Source organism: Mustela erminea, chromosome 2 (genome assembly GCF_009829155.1).
Source record: "Mustela erminea isolate mMusErm1 chromosome 2, mMusErm1.Pri, whole genome shotgun sequence".
Lineage (NCBI taxonomy): Eukaryota > Metazoa > Chordata > Mammalia > Carnivora > Mustelidae > Mustela > Mustela erminea.
The window spans coordinates 57,533,898-57,552,191 of NC_045615.1; the positions used below are offsets into that span (position 1 = coordinate 57,533,898).

The 18,294-nt window shown below is 37.6% G+C and overlaps 1 protein-coding gene across 1 annotated transcript; it reads right to left on the reverse strand.

Annotated features, from left to right (window-relative positions):
* Positions 1-253: 253 nt before the first annotated feature.
* On the reverse strand, positions 254-18,004 carry ADH4 (alcohol dehydrogenase 4 (class II), pi polypeptide). The gene is made up of 9 exons (XM_032332971.1): positions 17,887-18,004; positions 16,922-17,023; positions 15,714-15,855; positions 14,227-14,314; positions 11,659-11,890; positions 7,610-7,870; positions 3,368-3,503; positions 2,790-2,928; positions 254-382 (listed from the first exon to the last, which is right to left on the reverse strand). Exons 1-9 carry the CDS (start codon positions 17,902-17,904, stop codon positions 358-360), a joined length of 1,143 nt encoding a protein of 380 aa, XP_032188862.1. The 5' UTR covers positions 17,905-18,004; the 3' UTR covers positions 254-357.
* Between the last annotated feature and the right edge of the window lie 290 nt (positions 18,005-18,294).

An 18,294-nucleotide genomic window follows, 5' to 3' on the forward strand; every position in this document is an offset into this window, starting at 1 on the left:
CGCCAAGCAGGAAACTGAATGTGGGGCTCAATCCCAGAACCCCGGGATCATGACCTGAGCCGAAGGCAGACGCTTAATAACTGAACCATCCAGGCGCCCCTGCAGAACTAGTTTTAAACAATTCTCATAATTCTGTTCATAAACACATCAGTTATCATACTTACTAAATAGGAAATATTAACATGCTTTATGGATACAGATACTATGATGTTTATAACTATTTGATGTTAAATAGTTATATAGCTACAAATAGTTGTTTAGATTCGTGGCAATCTTTGTTTCCTTATTATAGGCTACAAATCAACTGGGGCCATTCAGAATCAGTCAGGTAGATTTCCAGATTGTTCCTGCGCATCTTCAGAAGGTCAGGACTATTCGAATGCTGTGAAAAATAAGACAATTGTTGGCATAATTTTTTATGGTAAATTTAACCAAAACCCACAAATAATTTTTGTATTTTTTAAAAGATTTTATTTATTTGACAGAGATTGAGAGAGAGAGCACAAGCAAGGAGAATGACAGGCAGAGGGAGAGGGAAAAACAGGGAGCCCGATGCAGCCTTGATCCCAGGACCCTGGGATCATGACCTGAGCAGAAGGTAGCTGCCCAACTGACTGAGTCACCCAGGTGCCCCAATTTTTGTATTTTTCTTTCAACATTTGGTTCAGTCTTTCTTTATAGACAATCTATAAAGAAAAGAAATTAATACATTATCCCTAATTTCTTTTATCTTGCCATTCATGGAATTAATAATACTTTGTACATGGTGCTATTAAGCTGGGAAAAGTTGGGGACCCTCACGTGACCCTGGGTGAGGTCTGTGCTGCCCATTGTTGCTACAGAGTAGAACATGCTCTGGTTGTACTGGGGTTTTCATCTTGGAACAGTCACTGCTTGGTGTGCTGGGATGATGCTTTCTGAGAATCTAAATATTCCTACTCCTGGATAATTCCTTCAACAAGAAGCAAAGAAGGGGGTGAAGCCTCAAGGACAGAGACTTCCTTATGTTCCACCTTACTGCTGGAGCTGTGGAATCCCTGGCTTTAGCAGGTTGCCATGCATGATGTTTTCTTCACCCAGAGACTGGAACTACATCTGTCTACCTGTGGAGGGAGAACCGCTGTGTCCTTGCCTCACCATGAGTCAGGGTCACTGCACCTTAAAAGACCAGCTGGGTGTTGCATTCCCTCTACTTCCTTGCTTCTGTACCCATATGCTAACTTCTATCCTCTGCCTTCTCCCCTGTCACTTTTCCTTCAGTGTGGGCAGTAATGTGGTCTTCTCAGTGAACCAGAGGGGAAGTAGGAGGCCTCATTCAGGTATCTAGCCCTCAGCCTAGCATTCTTCTACCGATTATCAGGCCTGCTGTAAGAGTATGGGAGACTTTCCCAGCTATTAATAAAGTAATTCACCATTTTCCATTTGGCTCCCACTCAGCATTCCTTGTGTGTTATATTCTGTAACATAACTCTAGGGGGAAAAGGGATGGTGGTGGAGGAGATGAGAGTTTTATAGTCTGAGGCCCCAAACTCCACCCTAACTCCCAACATAAGGGCTGTTCCTTATGGGGTTATTGAGAATGTGCAAGATATTGCAGGATTTATACACTAAGTTATCTTATATAGCTTAAATAATGGTTCTTTTTTCTTTTTTTTATTGAACTTTTTTTTAATAAAGATTTTACTCATTTGAGAGAGAAAGAGCATAGAGGGAGAGTGAGGGGGAAGAGCACATTCCCCGCTGAGCAGGGAACCCAATGTGGGACTTGATCCCAGGACTCTGGGACCATGACCTGAACCAAAGGCAGGGTCTCAGCTGTCTGAGGCAACCTGGTGCCCCTATTGAGCTTCTATTGGATATGTTGTAGGTAATATGTTTGCAAATTAGATAATTCATGTCAGTAGAAATAGTTTCTCAGGTTTCTTTCCCAGGAAAGAAACTGGATCCTCACGTCATGGACCTATTTTCTGCTTTTGCAACATTTATTTTCTGCTTCACACTCATGTCATTTAACTTTAGGTTCCCCTGACTCCCATTTTGTGATATCTTCTTTTTTCGTTGCTTTTTTGGTCCTGCATCTCCTCTGTGAAACTGTTCCTGGTGTTTCCCCCTTTGTTTCTAGTTACCAAACTGTGCTTGATCATTTTAACCAAAATCAATCATCCTAAGATCTCCTGCTCCCTAGTTGCTACAGGTCCCCCAGTTGGGACATTTCTATAAATCAGTTCTCAGGGTCTGTGCCAGAGGAGCACAATATAGCTAAAACTGTGGATCAGAATGTATCTTATATGAGACCAGGGACAAAGCAAGAGGGAGTAGAGTTGGGGCACCCTTTAAGTTTCTTTAAATGAGCCACCCACTGCTCACATGTCCATGGTTTTTACCTGGTTCTGATTATGAAGGGCCTGGAGTGGGCATTTTTTGTTAATTGCAGAACATAATTAGGCGAAACCCAGGGCAATATTGTACCAGAGTAACCTGACCTTATACTGTGAAAACCTTTCTTTCTAGAGAGCAGCCCCAACTGAGTTAATAGTTGTTTGTGAGAAGGAAAATATGTATCAGTTTATATCACCATTCTATGTTGGAATAGTGTATGACAGTGTATATTATGGAAATAGAGTAGGAAGCTTATCTTTTTTCCAGAGGCCACTATTTAATCTTTTAAGCACATCTAGTATGTGTGATGATGTGGAAGATGTCAGAAAAGACAAACTGGTTAGTTCTTAACATAAAATAGTCATCGTAAAGTTTTTTCAAACCACTTATTCCTCTGTTTGTTAATTTACCTTTTGCCTTGGTTCATTAGTTCAAATGCCTCATTGATTTTGTCAAAAGGCAGGGTGTGGGTCACCAATATATCCAGATCAATTTTCTTCTTCTTGTAGTCAGTAACCAGCTTTGGGATAGAATCAATGCTTTTCCAACCTGTAATTTGGCCAAAATGCCAATTAAAGACTTGGTATTTGACAGGAGTTAGTTTAATCAGTTTGTTGAATGAATGAAATTACTAGGTTGCTTCTTTAATTTTCTACACTTGTATTTTTTTTAAAAGTTTTTCTTAATAAGAAATGTTAAAATTAGCTCCTATTTCTAGATAAGGAATTATCTCAGTTTGGTCAAAGTTTACCTTTTTTTCCTCTGTGTTGGTTCACTTTAATGCAAATTGAATTTCAGTCTGCAAATTGTAGTTATCCATATATACAAAATATTTACTTTCAAATAATTCCTAGAATAACTTTTATGCAGTCTCTAGATGTATTATTAGGCATTCAGTATTTAAACAATTTTCCTTTCCATTCAATAATCTTCATTATAAGAATTTACGTACCGCTATGGAGAAAATTAAAAGAGGAAAGAAACTGACCACCAAAGCATGTTCCATTTACGGTACGGCCCATTATTAGCTCCACTGGAGAGATCATCAGTCCTCTCATTTCAGAGTCTACTCCAATGAAAGTACATGACCCCCAACCTACTGCTGTACTGTCCAGGGCTGCTCTCTGGAAGTCAAACAAAAAGGATTAGCTGAGTAAGTAGAAAAAATAGAACACAAACTCTAGAGTAGGTATGTACAATACTTGAGGGAAAATTTATACAACTCTGCATATAAGACAAGATTATTCAAGCTAAGGAGGTTACGGTATTGTTGATTGATACTTGAAGCTGCACTGTTCAGTTTCAGATAGAACATTCATTAAAAATTTGAACTTCATCAAAAAAGATATTAAAAAGAAACAGAGCTTAATAATTTCTTCTATTTAATACCATAGTTGGGCTGAACCTGGACTGTAGATCATTGCATATCAAGAAAAAAAACATATGTGAAGTTAAGAAAGAACTCTAGAAGATGTATATTATAAATTCTAATCAAGTTTTCTGTGATCTGCTGTGGGTACGTACTAAAACGTGCAATTTCAGAGACATAAAAACACAATCCTTGAAGTCCTGAGGAGAGGATGAATAAGTATTTACTAGAACCTAGGAAGTGAGGTACACACTGTAAACTTAGTATATCTCAATAGAATAGATTAAAAAAATGCTATTTAAAGCAGAGAGCAAAACAGTTAAAGAGAATCTGACATTGGCTGCTGCTCATAAAACATTTCATCTGCTTCCCTACATTATTTAACTCTCATAGTTAGGTGGAGTTATATCACTAACTCTGGGCCATGGGCTGTGAGCAGAAGTGATGTGTTACCTCATAGACAAAACAGGAAAGCTGGTGTGCGACCTGCCAGCTGTCCATTCTCCTGCTGTAACAACCAAGATGACCTCATGTTGAGACTGTGAAGGCGAAAATGTGAACTTGATTAAGCCTTGATTGCTGAGTCACTGCAAGGAAGGCAGTGGTCCAGGGGAGTGGCACTGATCTTCCCATGACAGAGAAAACCATATTATGGTAACTTATTGGAAGTTTGGGGTTAATATAAAAATGCCAAGGATTAAAAATATAAAGAAATTTAAGAAATATATAAACTTGTTGATGGCCATTCCACAAGAAGCTATACGGTAAATAGATGAACATTTAAATCTTTTGAGACTAATCTTAAAGAGGAAAAGTGTGAACTTTGTTTTATGTCCTTTGCCATAGTCCGTGCTCAACTTAATTCTGACTTGTTGGGGCAATTTTTACTTTTACAAAAGTCTCAATAGGAAGTATAGCTTTTTCCATCACCGATCACTGTATAAAAGAAGCAATTAAAAAAAAGATTTTATATATTTATTTGAGTGAGAGTGAGAGAGCACAAGTGGGGGAAGTGGCAGAGGAGAGGGAGATGCAGACTCCCCGCTGAGCAGGGAGCCCAGTGGGGGCCTTGATGGGGGGCTCAGTCCTAGGAGCCTCGGATCATGACTGGAGCCAAAACAGATGCTTAACTGACTGAGCCACCCAGGTACCCCTAAAAGAAGCAATTTGAAGTACAGTAAATTCTCCCCCTTTTCTTTGTCTGTCTGTGTTACTAGCAATGATAGATGCAGTGACCTAGAACTTTTAGAATGTGTTTTGAAATTTTTATTTGAGTAAATGTTTATTGTTTTGAGAATTCATGACATTTCTAAATAGCAGCTCTTCTACATATGCACTTTTTATATGGCAGAAGTATTTTTCTTTATGCTGTATAGAGAGATCCGTGGAGAGGGGAAAAATTCATAGACTTGTTACCTGAAGCTAGCTGTTTACATTGGCTCCTATTTTCTGTTTTAGTTTTAAAGTGTTTTTCCTGTTTGCCTTTTTTTTTTTTTTTTTTTTTTTTTTAAGATTTATCCATGTGAGTGAGAGAGCATGCAGGGGAGAGGGTCAGAGGGAGAGAGAATCCTGAGTGGACTGCTTGCTGAGTACAGAGCTCAATGTGGGCTCAATCTCATGACCCCAAGATCATGACCCAAGCTCAACTCAAGAATCTGATGCCGGGGCACCTGGGTGGCTCAGTGGGTTAAGCCGCTGCCTTCGGCTCAGGTCATGATCTCAGAGTCCTGGGATTGAGTCCCACATCGGGCTCTCTGCTTAGCAGGGAGCCTGCTTCCCTCTCTCTCTCTCTACCAGCCTCTCTACCTACTTGTGATCTCTCTCTGTCAAATAAATAAATAAAATCTTTAAAAAAAAAAAAAAAGAGTCTGATGCCTAACTAATGAAGCCACTCAGGTGCTCCCCCCGTTTGCCTTTTCTACATTCTGGAGCTTTGCTCAAGTGAGGAATTCATCTCCTTAATGATAACTTAGTTAAAAATGGATATTATTTGCAAGTACAAGGTTTTATTTTGAAGCTTCTGATAACTTTTGATGAGAATTACTTTTACTTCTCAAAACTATAACATTGTCAGTTATTGTAACTTTCTGATTGTTCTGTTGGATTCTTTAGCCCGCTTTAGAGAATTAGTGTTCGTTGAACTCAGGTTCACACCCATTACTGGAATCTCCTCTACACCTGAGAAATTTAACTTTCCTTAGTTATGGCAACTTGATGGATGGGTAGGTAGCTGATCTTTTTGTGATTAAATAAATCCATCTATTCTTATTTGGATTCTCTGGTATAATTCTGTTCTATAATTTGAATAATAATAGAACCTGCGAAGTTTTAGATCAAGTGGTTCTTGACTTGAGTAACTTGAAAAAAAATATTGGTACCTGGGCCCTAGGCTCATGAGGATATCCTGGGGTATCGTCTGTGCATTGGTACTAAAAAATGTACCAAATATAACAACTCCCCAGTCATTTCTAAAGTGTAGCCAGTATTGACAATTTCTGTACTGAAAAATAAGGTCAATAGGCTGAATTTCAGTGTTTGAAAAAATTTTGAGCTGTGGAAAGTGGAGGAGTGGATGTAACATGTTGTCAGTTGCAGATGCCAAGGATAATTTAAAAAGCAGGGTCTGAAGCATTGAACCCAGTACATTAAGGAACCCTTAATGCATGCATTTTCAGTAACAGCTAATATTTATTGAGTGCTTATTACCTGGCAGGTAATAATGTAACTTTAAGCAGTTACATTAAGCAGTGAAACCATCCTGAGAGGAGAGATGCAGGAAGGGAGCCTGATGCTTCCCGAAGCTCCTCCTCAACTCCATTCTCTTCTGGAGAATGTGTGAGTTGGATAAGAACCGAGGGGAAGAACTGCAGGGAAGCCTGCTACTGGGAGGTTAAAGTACAGAATTCTATTTTCTATAACCTCCCCAGAGGAGGGTTTTGGGAGCCTTCACTGAGTGAAGTCGTAAATAAAAGGGTATCAGGCCATAGTTACTCACAGAGCTCACTCATGAAATAAGAAGAATTCATGGGCAGATAATTAGTTGATAAACTGGTCATTTCATAAAACAAAGCAAAACCGTACTTAGCGTCTTTGAGCAAATAAATAGGCATCAAGTGAACCTTCATTGGAGAGTGAGGCTGGGCAGTCTGGCAAGCTCACTTTTCCATGTGTTATCTCTGTGGTTGGCTCTTTACCCCATTTTCTAGAGTAGAATAAACAGGGCTGGCTTTGTGGGTCTCCAGCTGTGCAGTCACTTAGGGCCCTGTGCCTAGACAGGCCTGCAAATTATGTAGGTTGTCCAGAGAGAAGAAATCCGAATGATACGGAATTGTAGTGTTTAGGAAAAAAAAAAAATCCACTTTTCAATTTTGCAGTGTGTGTGTATTTAATATATTGAATATACTTGAAAATTTCAGATTTATGATGTAGACCTAATTTTGTAGATTGCTAACCTTTGACCTCTCTGCTTTTAGGTGGGAGTGGAATACCTCCAGCTGTTAGGGGTAATATTGTGTCAGCCTATCTTCTTCCCTTCTCTAAATCTGCCTTTTTTGTTTTTTTCTTTCTCATTTCTCATAGGCACAATTCTCTTAAGATTTTCATTTCTAAATTTTCTCTTTTTACTGAATTTCATGTGGAAGGATATACAGAAATATTAATATCTTACTAAGTAAATATTAATATTTATTAGTTAAATATTAGTAATAATACACACAATCTAATATTATTAATAAATATTGTCTATATAAACATATAATATAATGTAAATATAAAATAACTATTCAGTATAAACATATTGCCAATGTTTATTAATGTTAACAAATACAAATTATTATATACTATTATAAAAAATATACATACCATGGTTTCAGGTCCACCTGCACAGTCAAGGGCAAAATCGACACCTCCACCGGTCATTTCAATGATGACCTCCTGGATGGGTTTATCTAGGTTTCTAGGATTGAGGCAGTCAGTGGCTCCAAGGGCTTTGGCCTTCGTAAACTTCTCACTGTTGATGTCAATAGCTATGATTCTGGAAGCTCCTGCTACTTTACAACCCATTATAGCAGAAAGACCAACTCCTCCTAGGCCAAAGACAGCACAAGTAGAACCAGGGGTGACCTGCAGGCAGGAAAATAATAAAATAACTTAAAAAAAAAAAAAGATTTTACTTACTTGACAGAGAGAGACACAGTGAAAGAGGGAACACAAGCAGGAGGAGTGGGAGAGGGAGAAACAGGCTTCCCTTGCAGCAGGGAGCCCAATGAGGGTCCGATGTCAGGACTCTGGGATCATGACCTGAGCCAAAGGCAGATGCCTAAGACTGAGCCATTGAGCCACCCCTATAAAAGGAAGTAGACTCACCTTTTTTTTCTGTTTTTTTTTTTTTCGTTTTTTTTTTAAGGAAGAGAGTGAGCTGGGGACAGAAACATAAGAATAAAAGACTGCCTGTCATAAAACAAGATGATAGAGCTAATGGGGGAAATCTGCCAATATGAAAATGGATGGGTCATTGGCTAAATATGGGCAATCATTTGATTGCCATTAGAATTATCAGCTCATGAGAAGCAAACCCAAGTGAAAATAAGCTGCTTGTTTCCTCTTTCCTTTAACTGTTATCAGAACAAAATTTTAAAACCCACATATTTTAAAGGGTTTATTGTTTTCCTTTTTCAATAGATCATAATTAATTTATATTTTTAATTCTTATTTGGTCATATTAGTGTTATACTTGGTTTTGAATGAGCACAGATGTTTCTCTATATGTAAATTAGCTCCCATCCCAAATCATCAGTTAATTTAAATGGAATGAAATCTAGATATCTTTGCATCACACTGAAGGGTTTTTAGAGCTGACCTGCTGACATCTAGCTTCCTCTCTGTGGTAGTTCCATTGCTACAACACAGCACACTGTTGCCAATCCCTTTCTCTGTCCTCAGTTCATGCTGTTTCCTCTGCCTGTTGCACTCCTCATCATCGTATTTCCTCTCTTTAAAATGTGACCTATACTTCTAGGCCTAACTTAAGTGACACTCTCCCTATGAAACTTCTCTTGATTCTTCAATCAGGAATTAGTGCCCACCTTTTTTGCTTTTTTTATGTTGTATTTATAATCTGTCTTGGTTGATTGATTTTGTATTTGTGTGTTTCTTCAAAAGACTAAGTTCTTTGAAGGCTTATTATTTTCCACATTGCTATTAAGGGTATTCTGTATGTTGTGTCTTTAATAAATCTTTGTTGCCTTGAATTACATAAAAACAGAATATACAAGATGATAAGGAAAGTTGCTGTGACTGAGATGTGTTATTCTGTAGAGTGGTATAACTGTAAAAAAAAATACTACACAGAGATAATATTTTCTAATGATGATGGGAAACTGTTAGAATTAAATCATAAACAAAAGGGAAAGAGGAATCTGCCCACGGGGAATAGTGATACATTCTAAATTGGAAACAAAATTGTTAATGAATGGAGAGAATGAGTATCTCTTACTTTAATTTATGCATGATATTAGGCATGCATACACTGACTTTTACTACTCAGGGTGAAATAAAACATTTTTTTACAAGTACTCAGAATATTTTCTATGTACACAATGTACTATTTAATATTGTGGTATGTGTTCACTACAGTCCTAAATATATTTCTCTAGAGACCATGTTCAAAAGTTTGCCTGTGTCATTGAGAGTAGAAAGGCAATGTTGTACACAGTGGTTGTACACAGCTCACAACCATATAATTAGAATATACTGTATTAATTGTGTTAAACAACTGAATGGCTGTGTGTAAAAGTGCCTTTGATTGCAGTAGGGGAAAGGGTTACATAAAGTATCCCTCTCCCCATTTGAGGATAGGACTATACATAGTGGATGATTATCTATTCGTAGACAACACTGTTACAGGACACTTTCATGCTTCCAAAGATCTCTGTGACATGTGGTTAATTTGGCAGTAAAGGACGTGAGCAGATTAAAAAGAATTAGGAGTCCTGGTCATCCTGGATGCAGGTTATACAATAATTATACAAAGTTGTTTCATGACTTTTTTTCCCAGAAGTATATTAAACTTTATTAAAGCTCTTGCCTTTTGGCTAGAATCAGTGATATTTCTTCTCTTAATTTGTTACTATCAGATTCATTTCTCTTCTATTCCCTAAGCCTCCTATGAAGTGGTTTAAGTGTTCCTCAACAGTGAGAAGAGCAGGACGAGAAATTTACATCAACTTTGATTGGTTTTTAAAGAAAACTGTAGCTGAATCATTAGTGTTAATATCCCTGAAGAAAGACTAGAGTAGTAGAAGGTGATAGTCTGCATGGACTCCAGGAAAGGGGGATGGGTGGCCCAAAGAGCAATAATGCTTCCAGTGCTTTCTAGAGGAGAATATGCCTTGACTGCCATGGTTACATGTGCTTTTAAGTCCACTCAATTAACGATACCCTTCCTCTAGGAGCCTTCAGATTGTAGTCTGACTTCTCATACAATTTTTTAATTTTTAATACTAATAGCCAAAAGTAGCATTCCTGTCTGCTTAAGTAATTCTCAGTGAGAAGTCTTATCTTGATATTCTGGCTGTCAGATCAGCTTTTTATATTGGTTAGGCTGAGTTTAATTCCTTGACACTTACACAACTCCAGGTAGCCTGATAAAAAGGAATATTTGGATTTTAAAGCTGAGGATCAAGGCTTATCAAGGTGTTTAAAGGGTTGCATAAGAGCCTGGCTTCATTCATTCATTGAAAAATTATCCAGTTCCTACTGTGGGCCAGGCGCGGGGCTAGGCTCTGGAGATATCACAATGAATGAGAGAGTTCTTGCCTTCAAGGATGAAATAGTCTGATAAGAAGGAGAAATAAATGGAAAATTTCTCCAGAGTGTATTAAGAAGGAAGATGGGGATAAACACAGATACTTTGGGGGAACTTGGCAGGGTCACTCAATACATGCCTAAGAGGCTGGAGGGTTTCTGGTAGGAAGTTAAAAAAAAAAAAATGGAATCAACCAGAAGAGGTGGGGGAGCTTTCCATAGAGTGTTGGTGGGAACTAGGTATGGAAATCCCAGGGGCCAGAGTGACTGGAGCCCAGAGACTGAGGGTCAGCCTTGGGGAATAGTGAACCTGCGAAGGAAGAATTAGGGAGAATCACTAGCTCGCTGACAGAAAAGTGGAGTAATGAAAGGGGAATGAAATCTTCACATTTGTTGTTTAGAAAGACCACTCTGGTTGCATTTTGCAGTTTGAACTCAAGGGATGAAGGCTGATGTGAAAGAGGCTTCAATAAGGGGGTTGTTTGAGGCATCCAAGTGATACATCTGTCCAGTTCTCATTGAACGGTTTTGTGAAAGCTTCTAGATTCTAACATGGGCTTCCAGGGATGCATCTTGCCACCCTCAGGGCTGCCTCCTAAGACACTCCGTTGGAGCCATAAAGGGACAGGATGAGAAGCGGAGATGAACTACAAATTGGAGGGAGAGAAATCTGCAAGATCAGGGGGAAAGCAGGGGTGACTGTATGGGTGGGGTTTCTGTAGTTTCTGTTGCTTCTTGACTGGGTCTGCTGTCCCAAGATGAGCATTTATATTCAGGGGACATATTTAAGCAGGCAGCGTTTAAGGTAGGGATGGTCTGTAATCTAACGTATCAGTATAGGAAAAGAGATTAACATGAACCAGGTGCCACCTCTATGCCTGCTGCTGGGCCAGATGTCTTATATATGTACTATGATTTAATTATCTCCAAAACCATTTGTAGTAGATGTTATTGCAGAGAGTAGGAGTAGAGAAGTTAAATAACTTGCCTAACACCACAGAGGTGATAAATGACAGAGCTAGGGCTTGAAGAATAACTAGCTGCTTTATCACCCTGTCTCCTGGTAAAATCCTGTTTCATGCAACCTGATGATGAAACACTTTTACCTTGGCTGTGTTGATTGCAGCTCCATAGCCGGTTGAAAACCCACATCCAAACAGACAAACTCTCTCTAAATTTGCATCATCATCGATTTTGGCAAGATTTATATCTGATACTACAGTGTACTGAGCGAAGGTACTGGTCCCCATGAAATGGTAAATCGGTTTTCCTTTGCAGGTGAACCTGCTGGTTTTGTCTTGCATTAGTTCTTGATCAATAAGGGGATTTTTGTCAAGACTAGAAAATTAAAAAAAAAAAAGATATAAAAAGAGAAAGTAAATGGACCATTGACTACACTCCTGAAAAAAATGTTAGGTGTCATATTTTTGTTTTGACAATTTTATGAGATAGAAAAATTGAGAAAATGACTTGAGACTTTCCCTGTAAATATATAGTCAGAAGCAGTCCAAAGACAATAATGATAATAAACTTTTTACTGAATACATTTTATGTGCCAGAAACTCTCTTAGGGATTTGTATGCATTAATTCTTAAACAAATTTTGTTATGGAAAATTCAACTGTATATAAAAGTAGAAAGACTGGTGTGTTGAATGTCTGTGCAACCGTATCCCAGTTTCAGAATTTACCATCTCAGGGCTGATGGTCTGTTACCATGCCCCGCCACGGGCTGCAGCACTGACCCTTCCCCAGCACCTACCCTCCCCCATGGGATGTTTTGTTTTTTTTTGTTTGGTTTTTTAAAGATTTTATTTATTTTATTTGACAGACAGAGATTACAAGTAGGCAGAGAGGCAGGCAGAGAGAGAGGAGGAAGCAGGCTCCCTGCTGAGCAGAGAGCCCGATATGGGCTCGATCCCAGGACCCTGGGATCATGACCTGAGCCTAAGGCAGAGGCTTTAAGCCACTGAGCCACCCAGGTGCCCCCATGGGATGGTTTTGAAGTAAACCTCACACATTAATAATTTCATTTGTAAATATTTTAGTATGTATCTCAAAAGGATTCTTTTAGTTTTAGTATGTATCTCAAAAGGATTCTTTTAGGTTGACATATTGCATTTCCTTGATATGATTAAATCTCTTTTAATCGATAGGTTCTCACCTCCCTCCTTTTTCTTCTTTTTTTCCTTTGCAATTTGTTTGCTGAAGAAATAGTCATTTGTCCTGTACAGTTTTCCTCATTCTGAAGTGGTCTGATTACATTCCTATTAATTCCTGTTAATTACGTTCCTATTAATTAAAACCCAAATTAATTAAATTATTAAATAAGTAAATTTATTAATTAAATAAAATTAAATAAAAAATTAACTAAAACCCAATTGGGTTTTATACATTTTCCATCCCTGTATTTCCTCTAAACTAGTATTTTAAGTCTAATTGGCTGATTTAATTAAGGTTTTATATTTTGTAGGACTATTTCAGAGATGGTGTTGTGTATCTTCATCTGGAGACAAATATTACCTTGTTATCTCTCTTTTTTGTGGTGTTAGGAAGAATTAATGGTCATTGCCAAAATCTGTTATTTCTTTAAATTTTGCAAAAGGGTATATTAATTCTTTAAATATCTAAACAATCCTGCAAAGTAAACATTATTATTATTCCCATTTTATAGATGAGGAAATTGAGGCCCGGTATTAGATGTAAGAGTAGTACAGTTTAGCTTCTGAAATAACTAGCTTTATTTGGCATTAAGGACAAATAGAGTTTTCTGCATGTAGTCTCATTAAAGAATAAGGTGATGAAGGTTTTGAACTCTGGAGTCAGACCATGTTCGAAATCTAGCTCAGAACTTATATCTGTAGGCCTTGGAATAAATTATTTTAGTGCACCTCATTTTATTCCTTTCTCATTTCCTATAGAAGTAGCTACTATTTTGAGTTTATTTATTTATTTGAGAGAGAGAGAACAGTGCGAATGGGGAGAGGGAGAAGGAGAGAAGCAGGTAGAGTCTGATGTGGGGCTTGATCTCACCACCCTGAGATCTAGAGCTGAGCTGAAATCAGGAGTCAGGGGCTTAAGGGACTGAGCCCCTGTGTATTGTACTGTTTTGTATATGATATCTTACTAAATATATTTGTCAGCAACTTGCTTTGTTCCGTTAACATTATGTATGTGAAATTATTCTATGTTGTTGTATGTGGCTCAAGTTTAACCGTTTCCATTGTTGTATAGTTTTCCATTGTGTTACTACAGAGCAATTTGTTAATCCATTCTCCTATTGGTGGACATTGGGCTATTTTTTTTTTTAAGATTTTATTTATTTGACAGAGAGAGAGAAATCACAAGTAGGCAGAGAGGCAGGCAGAGAGAGAGAGGGGAGCCCCATGGAGCAGAGAGCCCGATGCGGGTCTCGATTCCAGGACCCTGGGATCATGACCCGAGCCAAAGGCAGAGGCTTTAACCCACTGAGCCACCCAGGCGCCCGACATTGGGCTATTTTTAAGTGCTGTTATAAACAGTGTTGCAGCGAACATTTTAGTATATGTTTCTTTGGGTAATTTCTTATATACACCCAGGCCTAGAATTGGTGGGCAGAAACTTCAGGTATTGCCAATATACTTCCCCATATATTTATACCAATTTATAGTTTTACTAACCAGAGTATAGAGCTTACCTGAGTTTTGTACAGAAATTTGTGAGTGGACTCAGACAGAACTTGCATTTTCTACATTGAGGCATGTAGAGTGGAATTACTTTGTCACCTGGAAAGAAAGACCATATGCTGGATGGTGCCTAAGATACAGCTTCTAAAAAGTTTCTACCAGAAGAGTTAGTAGAAAACACCATTCTTTATGATACACATTTTATGTTCAGCAGGAAGTATAAATGGGGTTGGTGTTTTGTTGCTTTATAAGATTGCTGATTCTTCCAAGCATTGCATAACTGTCTTTTTAACTTTTTCTTTTTCCTTTTTTTTTTTTTTTTTTTTGGTTACTGGGCATGTAAGCAAGAAATCTGCATTGATACCGCTAGCTACGGTGTCCTGTCTGAGACTCTGCTGTCATTGCAACTCTCTGCATCATGACTCTTACTATTATTTTTATTTTTTACATTTCTGAGCATCCAGTAGGGAACAGAGTATCCTCATATAATAGGAGAGGTTGACAACAACATGCTGGATATGGAGATTAAACTTGATGTCATTGCCGTGTGTCACCGTTTAGTTCACTCTCACATTCTGTATCTTTCTGCCTTTTACTCTATTTCAATTTGATAATGGCTTCTATCCCCTGATGACCATTTAGTATGGACTAGGCACCTTCTAACTGCTTCACATACTATCTCATTTAATTCTCAGACAATCTTTGAAATGGGTACCTTTTCTCTCCACTTCACAAAACAGAAATCTGCTGTGTCATAGAAAAGTGACTTCACTGGTGGAGGTCACACATCCAGTAAATGGCTCAGTAAATGGCAGAGCTGGAACTACATTCGCCAGACTAATTGACAGATACAAAACTTACAGGAGCGGTTTATTTCTCTGATCTTATTTGGCATGGAATCTAAAACACTTCTAGGTTTGGAGCATTCTCATTAAAGGAGGAAAGAATGATATGGGTCCTCCTACATGACAAATGAGTACCATATAGCCCATATTCCAGTATTTTGTGAATATGTTATAAAATGTGAAGTAAATGATTTCAGCCATTGCCATACTTCATTTACATACTATTTTTATGTTACAAAGTTTCAAAAAGACACATAAGCTGACATGGGCATATATAATATTTCTCACTTAAGCTAACTGTAAATACTCATTCTTTAAATTCTTTATGATATTAAACTATTTTTGTTTTATTTAGAAGAGGCTGTCATAAATTTTCATTTGTGCCCCACTTTGTGGCTTTGCTTCATAGCACAGTTTCTTGATGCTCTATGTAAATAAAGTGACCATATTTTCCAGACTTTATTAGTTCTGATATCACATATTCTGTCTCCTTGTTAGACTGTGGTAGATTGCATGTCTTAACTTAGTTTGTCTTTGGAAGATATGGTTCCCCTATAAAAATAGAGATCAATTATAACATGCAAAACCAGGACTCTTTCAGTTCTCAAGCTATCTGGACATTTCCATTGAATTGGAGACAGGAAAGAACATACCTGGTTTGAAGTTGGTCACTCCTGGCCCCACACTTTCCACAATTCCTGCACCCTCATGGCCAAGGATCACTGGAAGAAGGCCATCTTTAAATTTAGGATTGATAGGATGGGCATCAGTATGGCACAGGGCAGTGGCGATTATCTACAAGGCAACCATAGACTTGAGTCCTGTTTCTGTCATATCACTGGAGTTGTTAGGAGGGTAGTTTTAGGTCCAATGTCACCCTGAAACTTTACAACATTCCTGGAGCTCAGTAAAAGAATTACATTTTGGAAAAAAAAAAAAAACCAAACAATTAAAAATATCAGCATATAGTCTTTTCTTCTAAATCTTTGTTTTCTAACTTTCATGGCCACTGGAAAATTATGCGAAGAGATGAAATTGGCAGTTTGTGTCTCCAGGAGAGGAGAAATCAAAGGTAAAAGAGAAAAGCTGAACAGAATCTTTTAGAAGAGGGAATGTAGGGAATACAGGTTCCTAGGGCTTGTGCAAATTTTGTTGAAATTTTATGAAGTGAAATAGAAATAATACAGTTTTTATAATTCAAAGTTATAGCAGATAAAGGATTGTCTCAGTCACCAACATACCCCTTACTCTTCAAGGTTCTCTTGGTGAGGCTATCCTATTCATTCTCATGTATAAACCTGTCTTGTAGTGGTCCGGAGGTAAAAATGGAAGCCAGGCCAGCTGTGGCGAAAATGGAGAAGTTCTGCCACCTTTTGATCTGTGATCTCTGCCTCCTTGGGATGGTCTCTTTTTCCTGCTTACCCATACTTCCCCCTTTGCGCCCCCAGGACTCTTTTACTGCCCTGGGCAGCACTTCGGGTCTTTTCTCTATTTTGTTTTGGAGCCAGTTTTTTTTCCCCCCATTTTTCTTTTAATAACACTTTCCAATAACTGGCAACTGGAAACCAAAAGAAAATCTACCTGATTCTCATCTGAAGTGAATTCCTTGGTCTAATTCTTAGGGCTAATGATTAATATAAAGATAGTTCAAACAAATGTTAAACCTGTTATCAGTAACAACTGGTAATTAGTAATTTGCACCTCCTGGGATAATGTGTATTTTTATCTGGACCTAAAGACTGTAGTTCTGCTGAAGGTGAAACTCCAGGTACTCTCAGTCATGCCACGCAGGCTTGACCTGAAGAAGGCAAGTCTGCACTTAGTGCCTCGTCTGTACGGGCTATGAAAAATCCCCACTTACTTGCACACGAACTTCATGAGCCTTGGGGGGAGCTACCTCAACCTCTTCTATGCAAAGAGGCTTGCCTGTTTCCCAGGCAACGGCTGCTTTGCATTTAATAACCTGAGAAAGAGGGAGGAAGGGGAAATTAATCACATAAATAACAGATAAGCCTTAAACTAGCATTAATCAAGATTGTATTTAAAAATTTAAGTATGACATTGAAGGAAAGTGGAAAGAAACAAACCTATAATCCTCTATTGTAATGCTACTATTTTTGATTTTGGTATGCTTTTCCCAGTCTTTGACACATGAATCCATAATTTTTGGTAGTTATGCAATTTTAGAATTATATTTTTAAATATCATTAGTCTTATTGCAGATGCAATATATATTAATTATGGGAAGTTTCAAAATACAAATAAAAATAAAAGAAACAAAATCCACCTGGAATTTTATGACTCATTTTATGATTTTGATGTAAATTTTTTCAGTATCCCTATATGGGATCTTTGTAATACTTTTGTATTATAAAATACTTTTGCAATACTTTTATATTAATATAAAATATGAGAAACTAATAAAAATACTTTCATAATACTTTTGTAATAATATGAAAACGTAATACTTTATAATCTACATTTTCTACTTATTAATACACTATTTTCCATATTCTTTTATTTCTAACAGATGCAAATTCTATTGTGTTATTGTAGCATAGGTACTCAAATTCCTCTTTTTTTGACCTTTGTAAGTAATATTTAATTGAACACTCTTGTATTAAGCATTTTGGCAAATCCACAGTAATTTCCTTAAATTCCTAGCACGAGTTCACTCATATCCTTTTGATCAGCTTTAAATAGCTGCTTTCTGAGAGTAATCCTGAAGGAAATTTGTTTTAGTAAATTTATAAAGAGACAACAACAACAACAAAAACCCAACCACACAAACCAAGAATCAAATAAAGAAACAGTATATTTGCTTACTTTGCCCTTGGTGCCCATTTTCCTTTGGCAAACTAGTCTTGGAAGTTTCTTTCTGATTTAAGAAGCTCTTCCACGTCTGTTCTGTGTGTTCTGTGTCCTGTAATGACCTGTCTTTGAATAAATACCATTACTGCCTTTTATTATCCAATCACTTTCTCGTTTATGGCTTTGACACATAGCTCTGCCCATTTCTCATGTGATTTGTGCTATCATATTTCAGCTGCCAATTGCCACTGCTCCCAGCCCTTATTGAAGAGTTTATGTTTCCCTCCCTCCCCGTCTTTCTTTCTTTTCTTCCTTTCAGAGAGACTTTTCTTTTTTCTTCTTTTCTTTTCTTTTCTTTTCTTTTCTTTTCTTTTCTTTTCTTTTCTTTTCTTTTCTTTTCTTTTCTTTCTTTCCTTTCCTTTC